We start from the raw sequence: 23553 nt of genomic DNA, 5'->3' as shown, positions 1-23553 counted from the left end.
TTTTTAGCACATTGAATAGCGAATAATTAATTAAACTTAAATTTTGATAAAAGATTTAGTATTGAATGAAAAAAAATTATAATTATTAATTCTGTTAGAATTATTTAAAATAACGAGTTTAATCTTTTATTTTTAAATTAAACTCTCCTATATATCACACAGATTTATTACTAATATTAAATAAATAAATATATTGTTAAAAATTATTTTTAAACAATTTTAAAAGTAAGCCAACCTAGCGAGCTTCTGTTGGGCTCAGCTCAGCCCGTTTTAAGTAGGCTCATGAGTCAAGTTGGGCCCTTGGTTTGGTTAATGGGTCGGGGCCCAATCTCAAACCATTTCACTAACAAATCGGGTTGGCTTGGCCCGCTAAAATAATGGCTAAATGACATGTCTGAGTTGGCCCACTTAACATGCTTTATTCTAATATATATGAAATCACAATTGACAGATCTAGTTGTTACAATGTATAGATTTGCAACTAGGGGACACCTCTACTTATTATTATACTCACGTATATCTAATTTTGTTCTTAATTTGGTATTCAAAATATTTTACGTAAGAGTAATATTATCAATTATGACTGATATTATTAATTATGTGTCGTATTCTCATTAAATAAGATACTAAAGAAAGAAGACAATAATATATAATTTTCTCAATCTCCTTTAATAAAGAAACATCACATGACTAATGACGATAACTCTTAACATTATTCTTTATATTAAGAATGCACATGTATCTTTGCAGGATAGTCAAGACTGTGAATAATCTAAATTAATAAATAAATAGAAAATTATAATTAGATAAACTATTATTATATTACATTTATAAGTTAAATTTATTATAAAATATTTTCTTTCGATAAGATATTCAGTTTTCAACGAATTCCAATTTATATATTCTATGAATATGAGAGGTCTAATTTAATTTTTGATGTAAATAAATATAATCTATCTGAATTTACTGTGCATAACACTCAATTTAGTTAAAGCGTTTTGATAATTTAAAGAAAAATTGTTTAAAATATAATTTGGCTTTGGTTGCATAAAGTGGAAAAGAGCAGAAGGAAAGGAAGACTTTGCAGGTCATAACATGATTCCTTCATGAATTGCCAAAAGTGCATAATTAACTGATTTTCTGCTTTCTTCTTTTTCCTTTTTCATCAAAACTCGATCCATTGCCAAGCAAGCATCACCCACGAGGTCCAATCTTGTAAATTCAAACCGTTTCAAGCTACTACAAGTCTCACTCCCTCCAACAGCCCATACTCTGCCAGCAAAGCAAAATATGGCTTCCACTTCCACACCCCTCGCCCGTTTCTTGGCCGCGCCGGTGGTGCTCCTCCTCCTGCTCCACGGCGTCTCCGCCGTTGGAATAAACTACGGCACTCTCGGAAACAACCTCCCTCCGCCCAAGCGAGTCGCCCAGCTCCTCCAGTCCACCCTCATCGACAAGGTCAAAATCTACGACACCAACCCCGAGATCCTCCAAGCCTTCTCCAACACCGGCATCGACCTCATCGTCGCCGTCGAAAACTTCCACGTCGCCAACCTAAGCACCGCCCCCTCCGCCGCCGACCAGTGGCTCGCCTCCCGCGTCATCCCCTTCCTCCCCGCCACCTCCGTCGTCTCCATCGCCGTCGGCAACGAGTACTTGACCGCCGATGACCCCCACCTCGACCCCAAAACCCTAATCCAAGCCATGCAGAATCTCCACGCCGCTCTGGCCTCTCGTGGCCTCGACCGGAAAATCAAGATCTCCACTCCACATAGCATGGCGGTTCTCGCGTCTTCCTTCCCGCCTTCTTCTTCCACATTCGCTCCCAATCTCATCCCTACCATGAACCAAATTCTAGGGTTCTTGGCCGACACAAGTTCCCCTTTCATGGTCAATGCTTACCCGTATTTTGCTTACAGAGACAACCCTAGCACCATCAATCTCCAATACGCTTTGCTCGGAAACGCCACCGGCGTTCACGACCCGAAAGGATTTGTCTACACAAACATGTTGGACGCACAGATTGATGCTATTAGATCAGCTATTACTTCTCTCGGATTCGGCAACCGGACTGTGAAGATCACCGTGTCGGAGTCAGGCTGGCCGTCTAAGGGCGAGGCCGGGGAAGCGGCCGCCAAGCCGGAAAACGCCAAGATTTACAACACCAGGCTGATTGAGCGTGCGCAGTCCAGCAAAGGGACTCCGATGAAGCCCAGCGAGAAGGTGGAGATTTTCGTCTTCGCTTTGTTCAACGAGAACAAGAAGAAGGGCGGCGAGAGCGAGAGGAACTTTGGGATCTTCAATGGCGACGGCTCTAAGGTATCGATCTTACAATACTTTGAGAGCATTCTTGACAACGCAATCCATTCCTATATTCTCTCTCTCAATTCCATCTTCCTTCTTCTCTAACAAGGTTTATGAAGTGGATTTGAGCTGCGAGTTCTGTAGCGGCGGCGAGAAGCTGGAGTTCGGGGAGAAGGCTGCCAGCGCGGCGAGAGGGCCGTCGGTCTGGTGCGTGGCGAAGCCGCACGCCGAGGAGAAGGTGGTTCAGGCAGTTCTGGATTACTGCTGCGGGCCGGGCGGCGTGGATTGCAGAGAGATCTACCAGCATGGGGATTGCTTTGAGCCGGACAAGATTCATGCGCATGCATCGTACGCCATGAATGCCTACTATCAGATGCATGGGAGGAACTACTGGAACTGTGATTTCAAGGGCACTGGTCTCGTCACCTTCAGCGATCCAAGTAAGTTCATTACTTCACATGGCTAGCTACCTAGCTACCTACCTTAATTGCAAAATTGATAAGATCAGTCACTTATGACTGATTGGAAACTTAATTGGTTAATTTAAATTAATTAATTTGGGTTCCTACAAATCCATTTAATTAATTAATTAAACTTGACTAGTAATTATAAATTAGTGAATTTTCTAGTTTTTACTCTCAGAAATATATCTTTTAACATTTTATGTTTTAAAAAGTTATAAAATTCATTTTCAAATAATTTTAAAAAAAATAAAAGGATGTTTTCTAAGTCATAATATATAATAATTAAAGTTGAGAAATTAAAAAACCGAGTTTTCTATTTTCTAATTAGAGATTCAATAAAAATTAGAGTTGAAAAACAAATAATAAAATATAAAAAAATCTTATATTTTAAAATATAAAATATGAATGTTTTTTTGACAAATAAAATTTTAGCAAGGTATGAATTAAGTTTGGTGCAATATAAATGCTCTTGTTATGCATTATATATAATTATATGCATGTTTACATATATGATCGATCGAATATTTGTGAATTAATTTGCAGCTGATATTGAGTTTTATAATTTATATATGCACCTGTGAATGTTGTGATCAGGCTATGGAACATGCCGCTACTCTGGACAGTAACACGGAGACAGTACGTACTGAGATGGCGGCGAGAGAGGGAGAGAGAAAGAAGTGGTGATTGAATATATATATCTTATTGCTGAATTAATTTGGTAAACAGCTGCTAGCTCGATGGATCTTTTCTACGTACTGTGATGCGGCTTGTCTGCACTCGCGCGCATTTTAACTTAAGTCTTTTCTTTCTTTTGCTTAGATGACAAAGTTTCTGGGGCCTGGGAAGAATTTGCAATAATTGGTTTATTCTTGATAAAGTAGTGTGTGCATGTGATGTGGGGGTGGGTGTGTGTGCAATTAACCCTTTCCTTTACATAGAGAGAAGATAAAGACGAACACAAACACAGCTGCACCAGCTTGTGGGAAAAAGTTCAAAATCTCTCTCCTGTTCAACCTCAATCAAAGGAAAAGGCGGCTTCTTTTTTCTAATATATGTTTGAAAAGTTTTTCCACCGAAAGCAAAGGGGACACAGACAGACAGACAGACAGTACATTAAGGCTTGAAAATGCAATTATACATATATATATACATATATATAATATCTACACTTGAGAATTGTCTATGTAGTACACAATTGGGATTTACTTGATAGTCTTCTTCTTCTTCTTCAGAGGAAGCTAGTCCATTCAGATTCAGTTGCCTATACACAACAGATGCATTCCAGGTCTTTCAACTCTAAACTAAACATATGTTAACCCACTAATTAAGGAAATTAAACTGCTTCCACAGGCTCCTCCATTAATGGGTTTCAGCAGCAAATATAACTGAACAGCTGCCAGCTGGTATGAATAGCCGATATTGATTTCTGTCTCTTCAACAAAAATTTGAACTCTTAACAGTGTACTACTCGCCGCCTTGGGAAGCTCAAATGTCACGATGTCTCTCTCTCTCCCTCTCTCTGGATAACTGTATTTGTCTCCTCTTGGGATCCCTCTCTAACTCGTTCCCATTCCCGTCTACGGATGACAATCTGTCCACCTTTCTTCTCTTGCTATCTCTTTTCGACATGTCTTTCTTCTCATCGATTAATGACAATAAAGTCTGAAGGCTCCTTGAGCGGGAGTTGCTTTCGCCGTTTGAAACAGATTCATTGCCTGCAGTGCGATAAAATTTGCGCATTAACTGGAAGAAGTAAGCGGCAAGAGCAAGAAAGCAAGCAATCCCGCATACAAGAAAAAGGCCCCAGAAGCTCTTCAACTGAAGGCGATCTGATTCAATCTCGGTACTGTCTGAGCTGCAGCTGCTTCTTGTCAACCATTTGTCATGAATCCGTTGGAGATCCCCATTCTCAGAAAGTGATAAAATTGCAGTGGATAAATCAACTGCCAAAGGAGAGTCCCGTGGAAATGCCTAACAAAATTACATCAAATATTATAAATTGTTCACTCCTCAAATAAATGGAGGAGGAGCAAAAATAGAACATAAAGCATAAGCAGAAACTGTTTTTAGATCATATTGCAATAAATACAAGTCTTGGAAGTCCAATAACCTCTATTTCACCCTATATATAGCAAAGATATCGGACTAGTTCCTTTATATGCCAACACAACGCTACATAACCAAAAGAAATAAATAAAAATGTGACCCCATGTTGATGTACACAATAAAAATTGCATGTAATTTGCTGCAATATTGAAGGTACCTCCAGATATGTGTTCCCTTGCTTACTGTAGCACCTTAATATTCATTCATTTGTACACAGTTTAAGAATTTAAGTCTTAGAGCTATGTTACAAATTCATCTCTTCGTAATCCATTGCCAAAGCGATATTACCAAATCATTCCTTCATAAAATGATATAAGAGAAAGGGTTGCCTAACCAAGCAAATGCTCAGATAGAGGGTAGTACTGGCTCAGGTCTTAAGGTTCACTAGTTAGAAGTTCGGTATAAGAACCCTAGATACTTAGATTTTATAGGTTAGGCTTTGCATGGCAGACAAAAAGAAAAGGGATCCCAGTAAGTTGTTGAAATTTTCACAACACGTCTAGCTTCCCAAGTATATATATATAAAAACAATGACGACAACGACATGCCAAGCCTGAATTCCACTGGCTGTGATAGGCAAATTCGATTCTAATGCACCAATCATCTCTATCTATTTTAACAACTTACAACCTTTATCTTCTGTTAGGTCATTATAACTCCTGTCATTCCTAAGGGAGCTTCTCAACTACATGCATAAACAAAAAATAAATATAGAATTATGGTGGGTTAGGCATTCAGTGTGGGGTTTCAGGTCAAATTAAAAACATGCTCACCATTGGTTTTCACCATGCCATTCACAGCAGTTCACAAAGAAATAAAAATATATATGTATAAAACAAAGAAAAACCATAAAAATTAACTTGGAATTTTCGTTATAATCATAACTAGGAAAAACTAAAATGGTTGTGCTGACAAATATGAGTAGTGAACAGTTTCCCAATTAATTAATCAGTCAGTCATCTTGCTAATTGCCATTGATTTGAATATACCTTACAGAGATCATAACATTCAGACTTTTTCCTTTTGGCAACAAAATCTTAATTAATAGTCATCTACTAAAGTTTGAGAATATCTTTAGATTCAAATGCCAAAGACTTCACCAAGAGGTAAATCCATATATATATAAGTTTACTCTCTGTAATATAATATATCAAAATACTCTTAATAACTCACTAACCTTTACAAGTGGAAAGCCTAATCCTAAGGATTTTTATTCATGAACAACGAAAGCAGTCTTAATACATAGAGAAACCGCATTCAAACTCAAATACCACAACTAGGAGCCCACATTTTTGCCTTTCCACCCTTTTCAGAAGAAGCATGCTGCTAGGACTGATTCATTAAGACACCAAGCAAAGTAAGTCCTATTTCTTCATGACAATTGGATTATCTTGATTAAGTTCATTGTGGTTTAGTAGAATCTCAGATGAGTCAATTTGTATTCTTTTGTGATGAGCAACAGACAAAATGAGTCCGTGATTTCTCAATCTGTTTCAGTGTGAGCATTTGAGTAAAACTTTTTCTTGAATCATTTGATTAGCATATAAATATACCAATACTCTAGAAGTTAGGCTTGTTCTTTAGAATACGACAGCATAAGAAATACACCATTTCAGTTTCCAAGGGAAATCTGCATGTATCTTATTGACTATGGATTATTCTCTTATCTACATTCTAATAACCTGCTTGCTGAAGAACTGAAGCAACTTAGTAATATAGATACTTGCAAAGAAGAAGGGTATTGTTGAGAATCATAGATTTATAGATTTATCTGATGTGTAAATTATTCTTATTTGTTTTATGTAATTGCTGATTATGTGTTTTTTCAGTTTTATTTACTTAAGGGGCGTTTGTTAATCAAGATATGAGGTGAAAAAGTCAAGATATGAGATGCATCTCGGACTTCTATCATTTCCAACATGTTTGTTAAGCTTATCTGACCATTCTTGAAAAAATCATTAATGACCTTTTATCTTAATGTTTCAAGATATGCATCTCTCTCCTCCCCTTAAGATAAGCATATTTTGGTCCCTACATATAAGAAAAAAATGACTTATGTGTCCTCTAATGCATTCCAAAGAATTTAACAAACAGTTTGATAAAAATCTTGGAATGCTTCCCAACTTTATCTTGACAATTTCATATATTGGTCCGAAAATCATTCCGAACTTATATTGATACTCCATTATCTTGCTCATTTTAACCAACGCTACCTTAGTAGTGGGCTAAGTTATGGACTTAGTAATCTAGATGGTTAGCTAAGTGCTTCCTTATTTTAAAGGAAGTGGGGTAGTGGAGTAGTACTCCTCCTATCTGTATACATATATTGAGATAGTGAATCAGAAATATAATCAGATTTTCCTTGCTAAAATCGTAACATGGTATCAAAGCCATAAAATTCTATTTCGAAGAAGCCATCACCTTGCAACAATAAAGCCTAGCAATCTCGTGACTCAAGAAATCAAGTTCAATTTACCTAGAAGCTATGTCTGCCTCAACTGAATCAAGTGGTGGATCTAAAGCGCCAGTTCTAGCAATAGTTAACGGGGAGAACAAGAACAGCTCCTCAACTGGAGAGTTGTAGAATATTCAAGTAGCCTATAGATTAAATGGTAAGAACTACTTAAAATGGTCTCAATTGATTCGTACATTTCTAAAAGGGAGAAGCAAGCTGAACCACCTACTCAGTACCGAACCTAAACAAGGAGACCCGATGTTTGAAGCTTGGGATGAAGAAGATTCTATGGTAATGTCCTAGTTATGGAACTCAATGCTTCCTGAAATTAGTGATATTGTTATGTTCTTAAGCACAACTAAAAAAATTGGGATGCAGTCAAGCAAACTTATTCTAAAGTGAAGAATGTCACCCAAATCTGTGAGATTAAAACCAAGATCTCAATGACAAAGCAAGGAAGTAGATTTATCACTGAATATTCCAATCTCCTACAAACTTTATGGCAGGAAATGGATCATTATCAGTGCATTAACATGAAATGTAGTGAGGATGCAGCTCTACTCAAAATGTTTGTTGAAAAGGGGTGAATTTGTCTAAACATTGAATTTGATGCAATAAGAATATAGATATTTGGGAAAGCAAAGAGGCATGAGTAGGCCTATGCGGCAAGCACACAACAAGCTACAAGAAAGACCCTACAGAACTATTGACAACTAAATTCAACAAGGAGGAAATTACCAAGCTAAGGCAACTCATTGGATCCCTAGAGAAGCCTACTGGATCAGGTATCCGTACTCTTGCTAATTCAGGTATTTCTATACTTTCTCCATGCTCTAAATGCCTCAAATACTACGCCATCAAGTGACTGGATTATTAATTCAGGAGCCACAGATCATATGACCTGTTCCTCCCAAAAATTTGTTTCATATACCTCCGGTCCTAGCAACAGAAAAATCACCATAGCCGATGGTACAACCACTACAGTGGCAGGACAAGAAGATGTCTATATTAATGAGTCTCTTACCTTGAAAAATGCACCACATGTACCTAAGCTATTTACTAACCTTGTTTCAATTCAAAAACTCACCAAAGATTCTAATTATAGGGGGTGATTTTTCATCCCTCTCATTGTGAAATTCAGGAGCAGGAAACGAGGAGGATGATTAGGCATGCTAAAGGGAAAGGTCTCTACTTTCTTGCGATACAAAGTGGACAGAAGACTAGGGTAGACAAGCTCTCTTCCATTTCTTATATGACTGAATCCTTACTGTCACATAGAGAAAGGGTTTGGCTAGAACATTTATGTTTTGGTCATCTTTCTTTTAATGTTCTTAAAATCATGTATCCTTTATTGTTCAAAGGATTAACTAGGGAAGACTTCCAATGTGACATATGTGAGTTTGCAAAACACAGGAGGACATCCTTTCCAATTAATATGAAAAGAAGTCATTTTCCATTTGCTCTTATACACAATGACATTTGGGGTCCATCTCCCATTCCTAATATAATTAGAGCTAAGTGGTTTATATCATTTATTGATGATTTCACTCGAACCACTTGGATCTATCTTTTAAAGAATAAATCTGAAGTGGGTTTTGTTTTTCTAGTTTTCCATAACATGATAAAAACACAATTCAATGTGGAAATCAAAAGAATTCGATCACATAATACTAAGGACTATTTCAATAAGTTACTTCCTATTTCCAAGCAAGAGGCATAATTCATGAGTCTTCTTGTGTGAATACTCCACAGCAAATATGGTGGCCGAAAGGAAGAATGGTCATCTCCTAAATATCACTAGGGCTCTTTTATTCCAAAAAGAATGTGCCAAAACAATATTGGGGGGAAGCTATACTTACTGCAACTTATCTTATGAACAGGCTACCATTAAAGAGTCTAAATTCTCAAAGCCCTCTCCAATTGTTGTCTCAATTCTTTCCTCAAGTTTCAACCTCTAGTGGATTTATACCTAGGATATTTGGGTGTGTAGCATTTATTCATTTACACTCCCAACAATGGGGAAAACTTGATCTTAAAGCTCATAGGTGTATTTTTGTGGGATATTCACCTACTCAAAAGGGGTATAAGTGTTTTCATCCACCAACCAAAAGATTTTTTGTATCTATGGGTGTTACATTTGCTAAACAAAATCAATATTTTGTTCAGAATTCTCTTCAGGGGGAGACCTCAATAACTGATGAAGCAGATAAGGATTTATTCCTTCTTGAGTTTCCATCCTTATTGTGAAGCTAGAAGAGAAAAATATATTCTATATATTTCTGTTAACTAATAGGTTCTAACCTATATATATACAAATGCATGGGTCATGACATAAGCCATGGCATAAGCCCTAGGAGAAATACACACTCACAACAATATACAACTCAACACTCCCCCTCAAACTAAAGCATATATATCATATGCATCAAACTTGTTACAAATATACCCAATTCGAGAACCCTTGAGGGATTTAGCAAAGACATCTGCTAATTGGTCATTTGAATGTTTGGTCCTCTCATGAAAGATTGGATTGGAGGTAATATGTAGCGCAGCTTGATTATCGCAAATTAACCTCATTTCTGATATCTCTCCAAACTTGAGTTCATAAAGTAATTGTTTTAACTAGATAAATTCACATATTGCCAAGGCCATAACACGATATTCTGCTTTTGCACTCGACCTTGCAACAACATCTTGCTTTTTACTTTTCCAAGATACCAGGTTCCCTCCAACCAAAACACAATATCTTGAAGTAGATCATCTATTAGATGGAGAACCTGCCCAATCAGCGTCAAAATATTCGAGACCCCTGTCCTTATATAATAGTCCTTTACCTGGAGCTCCTTTGATATATCTGAGAATTTGGACAACTGCATCTCAGTGGCTATTACAAGAAGATGGCAAAAACTAATTGACAACACTGACTGAAAAAGAAATGTCAGGCCTAGTGATAGTGAAATAACTAAGTTTTTCAACCAAAGGCAAGTGGTTGCGGTATCTCCCACGATCTGCAAGAGGCTCCCCCTATCTTGGTAAAAGATTTACATTAAGATCCACAGAAGAATCTATAGATTTACAATCAAGCATCCCAATTTCTTCTAAAATGTCTAACACATACTTTCGTTGAGAGATAACTATACTAGAACTAGACTGAGCAACTTCGATGCCAAGAAAGTACTTAAGTAACCCCAAGTCCTTACTCTGAAAATGATGGAAAAGATGTTTCTTTAGTTGAGCAATACCATCCTGATCATCACCTGTAATGATAATATCATCTACATAGACGACCAAGTATATACACCTCCCATGTGATGTGTGTTTGCAGAAAACTGAATGATCAAACTCACTGTGAGTAATACCAACTTCTTGAATAATAGCACTGAAGCGACCAAACCAAGCTCGCAGAGACTGTTTTAAACCATATAATGAGTGACGAAGTTTACAAACTAAACCAAACTCCCCCTAAGCAACAAACCTAGGAGGTTGCTCCATATAAATTTCTTCTTGAAGCTCACCATGTAAGATTGCATGTTTAATGTCCAACTAATATAACAACCAGTGGCGCATAGCAGCGATAGAGAGAAGCAAACACACAGAAGACATTTTAGCCATAGGGGAAAAGGTATCACCATAGTCGAGACCATAAACCTGGGTATACCCCTTAGCAACCAAACAGATCAATCTACCTGTCAGGACCAACCTTGACAGTATAGATCCATCGACATCCAACAAGAGATTTCTCTGAGGGTAAGGGAACCAAATCCCAAGTACCATTGGAATGCAAAGTAGTCATCTCTTCTACCATTGTTTGTTGCCACCCCAAATCAAAAAGTGTCTCGCTAACAAGTATTGGGAACAGAAACAGAGGATAGGGAAGAAAGAAAAGCACTGAACGGGGAAGACAGACGATGATAACTAAGAAAATTATAAATGGGATGAGGATTGAGAGTAGGACAGATACCTTTCTGAATGGCAATGGGAAATTGATCCTCAGGAGGTAGGACCGCAGCAAGGTGGAGATGTTGGAGTAGGATGTGAGGCAACAAGAGTCGCTGGGGGAATAGGAGAAGCTAGAGTATGCATAGTGACATCATCAAGACCATCATGAGACTGAGTTGGAAAACGCCGATGATAAACTTGTAATAGGGTAGAAGAGGGAACAGGAATAACAGGAATAGGAGGACTAAATGGAATAGGGATGGCCTTAGATATGGGATGACACTCAGAAGGGCATGAAGAGTAGAAAGGGGATGATTAAAAAACTGTAACATTAGCAGAAAGAAAATAGCGTCGGGTGTCAAGAGAGTAACACTTATAACCCTTTTGAAGTCGAGAGTAACCAAGAAAAATGCATTTGAGGGACTGAGCAGACAATTTATCCCAACCAGGAGACATGTTATGGACAAAGCACGTGCAACCGAAGACATGGGAAGGAAGAACATATAATGGTTGATCAGGAAACAAGAAAGAGTGAGGAATGTTGTGCTGGAGAACAGAGGAAGGCATCCTATTAATGAGATAGCAAGCAATGAGGACAACATTAGCCCAAAAATAAAGGGGAACATGATGGTGTAAAAGAAAGGTACAAGCAATTTCAATCAAATGTTTATTTCTACGTTCAACAACCCCATTCTGTTGTGGTGTATAAGCACGAGACGAATGATGTAAGATCCCCTAAGATGACATAAATGTAGTAAAGGGGGCAAAAAAATATTTAGGGGCATTGTTACTACGAAATACTTGAACATATGTATGAAATTGCGTTTTAACTTCAGTACAAAAAAAATTAAAAAATTGAAAATAACTCAAAACGGTTTTTCATTAAGTATAACCACATGCATGAAGAATAAACGTCTATGAACGTGACAAAATATTGAAAACCTAAAACAAACACAACATGACTAAGACCCAAGACTTCAGTATGAACTAAAGCAAATGGGGACACAACCCGATTATTGGCATGCTTTCGAAAAAAAGTTTTAGACTATTTCCCAAGTTGACAAGACTCACAATGGAGAGACAACAATGTAGACAGACTAGGAACCATCTTCTGAAACTTAGCTAGACTAGGATGCCCCAAACGGTTGTGGAGAAGAGTAGGAGACTCACTCACTGAGCAAGCAACAGGAGATTTAGGAAGGTTGAGGTGATAGAGACCCTGCGACTCACATCTAACGCCAAGCATCTGTCATGTATCACGATCCCGAATAGTAACAGAATTGTCATCGAAGGTGATAAAACAATTTAAGGCACGTGTAAGTTTACTAACAAATACAAGATTAAAAGGACAATAAGAAAGATAAAGGACAAAATCTAAAGGTAGAGAAGGTAAGGGTTTGGTAGTGCCAATAGCTTTAGCAACTTCTTTGGAACCATTGGCCAAATTTACAGAAGGTAAAGAAACATAATAAGTAAAATGAGAGAAAAGATGGGGATTACCAAATATATGGTTAGAAGCACCTGAGTCTAGGACCCACCGTCCTAAAGAGGATGATCGAGTAAGATAGGTAGTGGAGTCACTGGAGTGGGCGATAAAGGCAGCTGAGGATTGCTAGGATGTCTTATACCTTAGATACTCGTCATGGTTAGTCCCAGTGAGATGTAAAGAGTTTGATGGATGTCTATCAAAGGATTTAGATCGAGATTCATAAACAGAAGCAACATTAGCACGAGAAGGGCGACCATGCAGCTTATAACACTGTTCCTTAGTATGCCCCCACTTTTGACAATAGTTACACTTGGGGCGTTTGCCCCGATTACCACCACGAACTCCTCCTAGTGCTCCCCGACTCTAAATCTGCGAAGCCATGACTGAATTATCACTTGTGGAAGAGGCAGTCATAGTAGGAACAGAGGAAACCTGAAGAAGACGAGAATATACTTCATCCATCGTAGGGACGTTAAGACTGGCAAGGTTCTGGTTACAAATAGGAACAAGCTCAAGACCAATAGCAGCAAGGGTACAGACCATGAAGAACTTATCTCTCTAAGCAAGATCCTCTGCAGCAGTTTTACCAGCAAGTAAAAGGGAGTTATATTCAACCTTAATAGAAGCCATCCGACCAAGGAAATCGGAAAGAGTCAAACCCTGTTGTCTTAAATTAATCAGATTAAACACTACTAAATACAGGCATTGGATGTCATTTGTGTAAAGAGCCTTAGCCTGACTCCACAACTCACAACAGGTGGTATAGTTGGTATAGATTGGGTGAGGAGAGGGATCAACTGATTGCCACGGGAGACTGCACAACAGAGCATTAGCTTTCTTCCACTCAATTTTGTCTGTGGTCACATCCTTAGCCTTGATAGTCAGATGATCATTTAAACCTTGACCCATACACCACAATTCAACGGCCTTAGACAAAGAGAAATAATTAGAACTACCCATTAACTTCTCAATAACAATGGCCGGAGAGGGAGATAAGACACCGGAGAAGGAGGCGGATTTACTAGTATTTGCCATGTTAGATCAAAGGCCTACAAGAGCAAAAATTTGAGACAAAAGAGGGTTAAAATAAGCCAAAAACGGAGTAGCAAAGACTCGCTTGGAGCACCGACGAAGGTGGATGGTGACGACAGCAAACGACGATGTAGGAGCAACGCGAGATCTAAGAGTTGCGTTGGAAAGAGAACATGAGCGAATTTGGGGTCGGCTAGGAAGAAGATGGCTGGACCTAAAGACTTATGGCCGGATTTGAAGACTGACAGTCGGATGCTGTTGGATCTAAGCAAGGCGCGACCGAATCTGGAGACTGACGGCCAGATTTGGTTGGTGGCGGTCGGATCTAAAAACTGATGGTCAGATCTGGTCGGTGGCGGCCGGATTTGAGCAAGGCGCAGCCGGATTTGAACGGTGGAGGCCGAATCTAGAGATTGACGGCCGAATCTGGTCAATGGTGGTTGGATCTAAGCAAGGCGCGACCGGATCTGAACGGTGGATGCCGGATCCGAGCGAGACGCAGCCGAATCTGGGCAGTCACGGTCAAATCTGTTAGATCTAGCGGTGATGACGACTTTTGTGGCAAAAGACCAAGCAACGATGATGGCAAGCGGCAGTGGCAGCTGCAGCAGCAGCGACAACAACAACATGGAGCGGCCAAATCTGGGCGGTGTGGCTGATGCGGTCGGATCGATGGCAAGGCAGACGCGATCAAATCTATTAGATTTGGTGGCAGTGACAACTTTGCAGCAAAAGACCAAGCCACAACGATGGCAGGCGACAGTGACGACGTCGATAGGCAGCAGCAATGACGTCAGCGATGATAGCAGTGGTCGGATTTGGGTGATGGCAGCTAGAGACAACGCAAATTTGAGTGGATGTAGCCGAATCTGGGTGAACGAGATGGTTGTAATTGCGGCCAGATCTGTGTGCTGTTATGGCGCTAAAGCAAGAGATGGCGCGGCCGATGAAACGAACAATGCTTCAGGAGACATTGCCGAAGGTGGATAGATCTAGGATTTGGATTTGAATGGAAGCTCTGATACCATGTGAAGCTTGTGAAGCTAGAGAGAGAAAAATATATTCTGTATATTTCTGTTAACTAATAGGTTATACACCTGTATATGTACAAATGCATGGGTTATGACATAAGCCATGACATAAGCCCTAAGAGAAATATACACTCACAACAATATACAACTCAGCACTTATCACCTTTCTCTATTCAACACTCTCAATCTAATGTTGTATCTCTATAACACCTGCATTTGAGACTCAATCTAAACATCAAGAGAAGATAGAAGAAGTGCCTATTCAAAAACCTAAACCTCGTCCACTTCAAGTATACTCAAGGAGGAAGAGACCAATTGCTCATTCAGCACATGTTCAAGCATCTAAATCAGCACCTGATCCTGGACATGAATCAGTAACTAATGAGGTAACTACTTCTACCTACATTCCTCCTAATGAATCTGAACATATTGCTAACCTATCTAACTCCTGTGACCCACCTATTGCTACCTGTAAAGGAACTAGAACCTGTACAAAACATCCCATGCATCTGTTCATGTCCTATGAAAATTTGTCTCCTAGTCACAAAGCATTTCTCACTACCATTAACTCAATTCCCATACCAAAAACAGTAGGCATTCAGTAATGAGAATTGGAGAGATGCTATGAGGGTAGAGATGCAGGCACTTGAAAAGAATAAGACATGGGATCTAGTAAAGTTGCCTAAAGGGAAGAATACAATGGGATGTAGGTGGATTTTTACAGTTAAGTACAATTCAGATGTGTCTTTAGAAAGATACAAAACGAGACTAGTTGCTAAGAGTTATACCCAAACTTATGTTGTGAATTATCTTGAAACCTTTACCTCAGTTGCAAAAATGTATATCATAAGGATTTACTATCCCTAGCAGCTCACTTGGGTTGGAAACTACAACAATTTGATGTGAAAAATGCATTTCTACATGGAGATCTAGAGGAGGAAATTTATATGGAGGTTCCGCCGAGAATGAGTTAAGCAACAAAAATGGATATATGGGTTGAAACAATCACCTAGAGCTTGGTTTGAGAGATTTACCAAAGCCATGCTGAAATTGGGATACAAACAAAACCAAGGAGATCATACCCTATTTATAAGACAATCTATGGCTAGATAGACTTTTGTTTTGTTGGTTTATGTAGATAATATCATAATGACAGGAGATGACTTGGAAGGAATGGAAAGTTTAAAGTAGTGCTTAACTAAGGAATTTGAAATCAAAGAGTTAGGTAAGATGAAGTACTTATTGGGTATTGAAGTAACTCACTCACAGTAAGGTATTTTCATATCCCAACAAAAATATATTGTTGATTTGCTAGCCGAGATAGGTATGCTAGGGTGCAGGCTAGCTGAAACCCCTACTGAGTCTAATCATAGACCAAGTAGCAGTTCAAAAGATGTTGCAACAGATAAAGGTCTCTACCAAAAATTAGTTGGGAGACTCATTTATCTATCACATACCTGACCAAACATAGCATATACAGTGGGAGTGGTTAGTCAATTTATACACAATCCTAAGGAGATACACCTGAAAGCAGTGCATAAAATCTTGCATTATTTGGAAGGCACACCAGGTAAGGGAATTCTATTCAAAAGAGGACAAGAACTAACTCTTGAAACCTACACAGCTGCTGATTATGCAAAGATCAATAGATAACAGGAGATCAACATTTGGATATTGCACCTTCCTAGGAGGAAATATTGTTACTTGGAGGAGTAAGAAGCAGAATGTTGTGTCAAGATCAAGTGCAGAGGTAGAGTTTAGGTCAATGGCCCTTGGGATTTGTGAGCTACTATGGATTAAAATAATCTTAGAAGATCTGAAAGTCAAATGAAAAGATCCTATGAAGCTATATTATGATAGTTATATTATGATAACAAGTCAGCAATCAATATTGCACACAATCCGGTGCAACATGATCATACAAAACATGTGGAAGTTGACAGGCATTTTATAAAAGAAAACTAGAGAGTGGTCTAATCTATACTCCATTTGTGCCTATAGGAAGTCAACTTGCAGACCTTCTCACTAAAGGCCTTCCGGGAGTAGCATTTCAAAGGCTAACAAGCAAGCTGGGAATGGAAGACATCCATTCACCAGCTTGAGAGGGAGTGTTGAGAATAATAGATAAATTTTATAAATTTATCTCATGTGTAAATTATTGTTATTTGTTTTATGTAATTGCTGATGATGTGTTTTTTCAGTTTTATTTACTTAGTAGTGGGCTTAAGTTATGGACTTAGTGATCTAGATGGTTAGCTAAGTGCTTCCTTATTTTAAGGAAGTGGGGTAGTGGAGTAGTACTCCTCCTAACTGTATATATATTGAGGCAGTGAATCAGAAATATAATCAGATTTTCCTTGCTAAAATCGTAACAGTATAAACAGAAGAAGGGGGGGGGGGGGTGAGATACTTACAAAACCCCAGCCACTTTTGGTGAACTCTTGACCAACAATCCTGAATTTGCACTGGTTTGACAAGAAAAGCTCTACATAAGCTCGTTCATCAACCACAGCAGCAACACCCCCCTTTTTAGGGCCATTTTGGAGTGCTTCAGCATATGCTTCTGGTGACCCAAGGGCAACAAGTCTAGATTTTGGTATACCAATTTCCTCAGTCAAATAATGCTCAGCAAAGGAGCCCACTTGGTATCCAATACGGTCATTGCTTGATTTCAGGGTATCAAGACCTTTAATAGGAGAATATAGCTGCTGAACTGTGAGAATTGAAGTCAAACTTGCAGTATAACTTGAGTTGATTATCAGAACCACAAACAGCCATATAATTAACACTATACGGCCCAGGGTGCTCACTGTATTCTCTCCTGCAGAAAAGAATTAGCTTAAGTTAATAATCCAGCTTCAAACCGCCATTACAAGCATATCATCAACTAGCCTAAATTTCACTTACTGTGGGCAAAAAACAGGGTTGAGAGGCTAAACCTGCAAGACAAAAAGGCAAGAGAAACATCAGGTACTGCTTGTTTTGAAAAAAGAGATGCTTTTCCTACAAAGAGTATCATGGTCCATGTAGAAGAAATCAATCTAATTCTTCGTATAAAAAACTGATACAAGAACTTTCTTATAGACATATACTCTTAGACTCTAAAGACTCCTACTTCAATACTACTCCCTAATATCTCTCCTAATTTGTAGGAAGAGATCAGATTACAAAAAATAATAAAATAGAAAATAAGAAACTGATAATACGTATGGATAAATACTAAGAGAAGATAGAGATAAAAGTCTCCATTTGATAAGACTCTCAGGAATCTGCTATCGCCAACACTCCCCCTCAAGCTGGGGAATGTATATCACTCATCCCTAGCTTGGATACTAGGTCTTTAAACTATGCGGTAGGCAATCCTTTTGTTAGAATATTAGCCATTTGACACCTTGATGGCACATATGAGATATTGAGGAAACCTGAATCAAGCTTTTCTTTGAGGAAATAACAATCAATCTCAATATGTTTTATCCGGTCATGTTGGACCGGATTATGAGGTATACTAATTGTTGACTGGTTATCACATAGCAACTCAATGGGTCTCTGTATTGGAATTTTTAGATCTTCTAGTACTATTTGCAATCATAGAAGTTCGCATACTCCTAGAGCCATAGCTCGAAACTCAGCTTCTGCACTTGATCTTGCTACAACTCCTTGCTTCTTGCTTCTCCAAGATACCAGATTACCCCCTAAGAACACACAATACCCAGTTGTGGATCTCTTATCAACTAGAGAGCCCCCATAGTCAGCATCCACATATCCTTGAATCTTTAAAACATCCCCTGGGGTAAATAAGATTCCCTTACCTGGTGTAGCTTTAAGATAATTCAAAATCCTCCTTATTGCTTGCATATGTTCCGAGGAGGGATTATGCATAAATTGACTTACAAGGCTCACTGCAAATGCTATATCAGGTCTAGTATGTGAGAGATAAATCAGCCTACCCACCAGATGTTGAAACCTTCCTTTATCTATCACCTCATCTTTGGTATTTGCTTGCAACTTTAGGTTTGGATCCACTAGTATGCTAGATCCTTTTCCTCTTAGAAGCCCTATTTCTATAAGTAAGTCCATAATATACTTTCTTTGTGACAAGAATATGCCATCTTTTGAGTATGCAACCTCAATGCCCAAGAAATATTTCAACACCCCAAGTTTTTTAATTTCAAATTCTTTAGCCAAGTTTTGCTTTAAGATTACCTGTTCAGCAGTATCATTATCAGTAACCACAATATCATCCACATATACAAGTAAAGCTATCATCAGATCACCATGATGCTTGATAAAGAGAGTATGATCCCCCCTGCTTTGATGATATCCCATAGATAGCATAACTTTAGAAAACCGGTTGAACCAAGCACGTGGAGATTGCTTGAGCCCATAGAGGGCCTTTTTTTTTAAGTCTATATACTCTTCCTCTCCCTTCCTAGTAAAAACCAGGAGGTAGTTCCATAAATATCTCCTCCTCTAAATCCCCATGCAAGAATGCATTTTTCACATCAAATTGCTGGAGTTGCCACCCATGTATTGCTGCCAATGAAATAAGAACCCGAACAGAAGTCATCTTTGTGACCGGGGCAAAGGTTTCAAGGTAATCAATGCCATAGGATTGGGTGTAGCCCTTGGCAACCAACCTTGCCTTATACAGGTCAAGAGTACCATCAGCTTTGAATTTCACATTAAATATCCACCGGCAGCCAATCAGCTTAACACCTTTGGGTTTGGCCACAAGATCCCAAGTATGATTTTTGTTAAGTGCCCACATCTCCTCTAGCATAGCTTCTTTCCACTTAGGGTTCTTTAGAGCTTCTTCTACTGATGTTGGGATAACAATAGCATCCAATGAAGAGAGAAATCCTCGGTGGCTAGATGATAGGTGATGATAGGATAAATAATTGGACATGGGATGTTGAGTACAGGATCTAATTCCCTTCCGAAGAGCAATAGGGAGATCAAGGTCAGTAGGTTCAGGGCATGGACTACACTCTGTTGGAGCATCATCTTCACTTGATGTAGGTTCCAGGGCTAGACAACAGACTGATGATTGGATAGGCTACTGAGTAGAGATGTGCTGTCGTCTTTTGTAAACAAATGGAGAACCCTTGTACCGAATTGGAGATGGATGGGAAATGACATGGGCTGGTTGATGGGCATTGCTAGACACTGGGAATAGAAGCTAGTTCATGATGGAAGGGCAGTGAAGGTCCAAAGGGCTGGTTTCTACCAAGGGAACAGAAGTTTCGGAGGCTGGATTTTTGCTGAAATTAGGCTCCCCCTGACTGCTGGCTTGAAGAGGGGCAAAGTATGACTCATTTTCATGGAATATAACATCCTTAGACACATAGAACTTTCTTAGGGTAGGACAGTAGCATTTGTAGCCCTTTTGAGTAGGAAAATAGCCTAGGAAGACACACCTGAGCCATTGGATCAAACTTGTCCTGGTGGTTTTTAGGAATGTGAACAAAACACACACACCCGAAGACTCTAAGTGGCAGTTGAGAATGCAAGGAAAAATCAGGATAGAAAGAGGCTAATTTCTGGAGAGGACTTTGATAGTTTAGGACCCTAGATGGCACTCTATTTATCACATAAGTTGTTGTTAGCACAACCTCCCCCCAAAACTGTTTTGGAACTTGATGATGGTGAAGAAGAGTGCAGGTGACATTGAGAAGGTGTCTCATACTTCTCTCAGCCACTCCATTTTGTTGGGGGGTGTCCACACAAGATGATTCATGAATAATGCCTTCTTTTTCGAAAAATAGATGCAAGGAATTGTTAAAATAATCCTTTGCATTATCAGTCCAGAATTGTTGAATAGATGTGCCAAATTGAGTAAGAATCATTTTGCAAAAGTGTTGTAAAGTGGACCCAATGGAAGATTTGTCTTTTAAAAGGTACACCCAACACATTCTAGTGCAATCATCAATAAAGGTGATGAACCACCTAGCTCCCAAACAGTTTGAAATTTTAGATGGTCTCCAAACATCCGAATGGACTAAGAATAATGGTTTAGAAGATAATTTATTGCTGATAGGGTAAGTCACTCGATGGTGCTTCGCCATGACACATACATCACATTGAAAATCACTAGGCTCTAGGTTTCTAAACAAACTAGGGAACATGTTCTTTAATAAAATGAAAGGAGGATGGCCTAATCTAAGATGGCGGAGCCAAATTGAGGAGAAATCAGTAGAGGTTTCAGTGGAATATGCCATCCCAAGCCTTCCTCCTTTTGTGTTAGGATTCTCCCCTTGCAAAATGTACAACCCATTATACTCTTTAGCCACACCAATCATCTTCCCCGTGTCCTTGGACTGAAACTTACAGAAATGAGAAGAAAAAACAGCATTCAAATTTAGATCTTTGGTTAATTGATGAATAGAAATCAGATTGGTAGTCAAATTTGGGACATAAAGAGCATGACTGAGGGTTAAAGAAGGGCTAATGTGAATGGTACATGTTCCGGTAATAGGGACTGATACACCATTTGCAATGGTGATTTGTTTGGCAGTGATAAGGGGCTCATAGGCTTCAAAAAAATTGGGATTAGGTGTCATGTGATCTGTGGCTCCCGAATCAAGGATCCACATGTTATCCCTATCAATTTTCAAAGCTGAAAAAGAACAATTGGTTAGAGATATACCTTGCTGATCAGTGGAGCATGAAGCTCCATCTTGGAAGGTTCTTAGGAAAGCTTTTAGTTTGTTGAGTTCTTCAGCATTTAACAACTTTAGATCAGCCTCTGTTGGCTCTTCTTTTTCACCCTTTTCTTCTGGATCCTTGCTTGAGAGATAACTTTGAGATCTCATATTCTTGAATCCTCCAATCTTCTTCAACACAGCCTCCTTTCCATGTAATTTAAAACAAGTTTCCCTGGTATGCCGGGGCTTCTTGCAATGAGTACACCATTGTCCTTCTCGACTTGTATTCCTTGTTTGGGTGATTGATCTCCCAAACCTCATCCCATCTCCCTCTTTGTTTTTGATAAAGAGGGCTGATCCTTCAGGACTATAATCAGTAAGCATTGCACTTCTTCTATTCTCCTCACTTCAAACAATGGCAAAAACCTCATTTAGGGTAGGAAGTTTGTCCTTACCTAGGACTTGTACCCAAACTTGATCAAACTCTTGATTCAAGCAAGTTAGGAACTCTACAATTCGATCTCTCTCCACAATCTGATGAAGAGCAGCAGCATCTGTTTTGCACACCATTTTAATTGCTTGATACTGATCGAGTTCCAACCATAAGTCCTTCATTTGGTTATAGTATTCGATCACTGTTAGCCGCCCTTGTTTAGTGGAGTTGATCTTTGTTTTTACCTCAAAGTTCACTGATGCATCTCTAACCTTGGAGAAGGTTTGTTGGACGGTTTCCCAAACTTCACGAGCAGTATTAAGGAACATGAAGTTCTTGCTGATCTCCGGCTGCATCAAACTCCACAACCATGACATGATGAGGGAATCTTCTACATCCCATGTATTGAAGCTAGGATCCTTAACTACTGAAGGGTTTGCTGACAGGTGGCTGCCTTTTCCTCATCCTTTAAGAAGTGCTTTGATCAGCTGAGACCATTGGAGGAAGTTCCTACCATCTAACCGATAGGATGGATGAATGCCTGGTAACTCTCCAGCAATAAGGGGCTGATCCAATGGAAAGATGTCTCCGGTGGTGACTGTTGGAGTTGGATTTGTTGTTGAAGTGTCTGACATGATGAACGAGGGAAACAGACAGTTGAACACAAAGATACGAACACAAAGGAACACGAACACGACTGGAAGGCACGAACACGAAGGATTTCGACACCAGGGATGGGCTTAAAAGGCGTTGGAGGATAAATCTGGAAGAGCTGGAAGCGAATGACTGGCGGACGCGCCTTCACGTGCCGGCGAGTGGGGTCGGAGCGAGCTTGAACGGCAGCTCGTGGGGTTCCAGTTGCTGATGATTTTTCTGGGGTTGGCCGATCTGGAGATAGCGAACCTAATGGTGGTGGTGGTGCTGCAAGATGATGGCCGGACAAAGGAGTTCTGACTTGAACAGTGCAATGAAGGCACTTTGGAAGAACAAAGTGGCTATGCAATGAAGGCACTAGGGTTTACTGTATCAGCCTATTAACGAGGCTCTGATACCATGTAGAAGAAATCAATCTAATTCTTCATATAAAAAACTGATACAAGGGCTTTCTTATAGACATACACTCTTAGACTCTAAAGACTCCTACTTCAATACTACTCCCTAATATCTCTCCTAATTTGTAGGAAGAAATCAGATTACAAAAAACAATAAAATAGAAAATAAGAAACTGATAATATATATGGATAAATACTAAGAGAAGATAGAGATAAAAGTCTCCTTTTGATAGGACTCTCAGAAATCTGCTATCGCCAACAGTCCACTTAGGGAAACTTATGGAAACTTATATAACACAATAGTGTTACCAGATGATTCATGTTTGATGCAAATGAACAAATCTAACCATAAATCCCTTCACAAACATACAATTTGTAACAAATAACCCATGATCGCTCTAACTAGCCATAAATTGCATGATCATTCAGGTTTTCCCAACTTCAAAACCTATTTCCAGTAACTCCATAAATCATGCACTAAAAAAGCAAGTGAGCAGAGTAGCTTAGAGACACATTACCAGACAACAAACTATCATATAGGAAAGAAATTGCAGCATTATAATCAGAGGTTACCCAGTTATTGTAGCAAAGGATGGGAAAAGTT

General features: G+C 39.1%; 2 protein-coding genes across 6 annotated transcripts in view; one reads left to right on the top strand and one right to left on the bottom strand.

Moving 5' to 3' along the window:
* Positions 1-1157: 1157 nt before the first annotated feature.
* Positions 1158-3863, top strand: LOC127807566 (glucan endo-1,3-beta-glucosidase 12-like). The gene is made up of 4 exons (XM_052345526.1): positions 1158-2319; positions 2414-2744; positions 3363-3419; positions 3462-3863. The coding sequence occupies exons 1-3, from the start codon at positions 1291-1293 to the stop codon at positions 3392-3394; spliced, it is 1392 nt and encodes a 463-aa protein (XP_052201486.1). The 5' UTR covers positions 1158-1290; the 3' UTR covers positions 3395-3419; positions 3462-3863.
* LOC127807565 (glutamate receptor 3.3) overlaps positions 3857-23553 on the bottom strand; it is a 45047-nt gene continuing 25350 nt past the window's right edge. Inside the window, exons 4-7 of one of the 5 annotated variants that reach the window (XM_052345523.1) lie at positions 17728-17759; positions 17235-17641; positions 4560-4739; positions 4270-4483 (exon numbers count right to left, since the gene is read on the bottom strand). In XM_052345523.1, the coding sequence (XP_052201483.1) occupies positions 4415-4483; positions 4560-4739; positions 17235-17641; positions 17728-17759 (688 nt within the window). In that variant the 3' untranslated portion in view covers positions 4270-4414. Of the gene's footprint in view, positions 4740-17234; positions 17642-17727; positions 17760-23553 lie in introns of those variants that run through there. The other 4 variants (XM_052345522.1, XR_008024736.1, XM_052345525.1 and 1 more) reach the window with 4 other exon arrangements.

Source organism: Diospyros lotus, chromosome 8 (genome assembly GCF_014633365.1).
Source record: "Diospyros lotus cultivar Yz01 chromosome 8, ASM1463336v1, whole genome shotgun sequence".
Classification (NCBI taxonomy): domain Eukaryota; kingdom Viridiplantae; phylum Streptophyta; class Magnoliopsida; order Ericales; family Ebenaceae; genus Diospyros; species Diospyros lotus.
The sequence above is the reverse complement of the archived record's forward strand: the minus strand, read 5'-3'. Positions and strand labels throughout refer to the sequence as shown.

Bases quoted from the DNA above. Each gene is read 5' to 3' on its own strand.
- LOC127807566 (XM_052345526.1), top strand. From the start codon at position 1,291: ATGGCTTCCACTTCCACACCCCTCGCCCGTTTCTTGGCCGCGCCGGTG. The intron at 2,320-2,413 runs GTATCGATCTTA...TTCTCTAACAAG, and splicing joins TCAATGGCGACGGCTCTAAG to GTTTATGAAGTGGATTTGAG. The intron at 2,745-3,362 runs GTAAGTTCATTA...TGTTGTGATCAG, and splicing joins CGTCACCTTCAGCGATCCAA to GCTATGGAACATGCCGCTAC.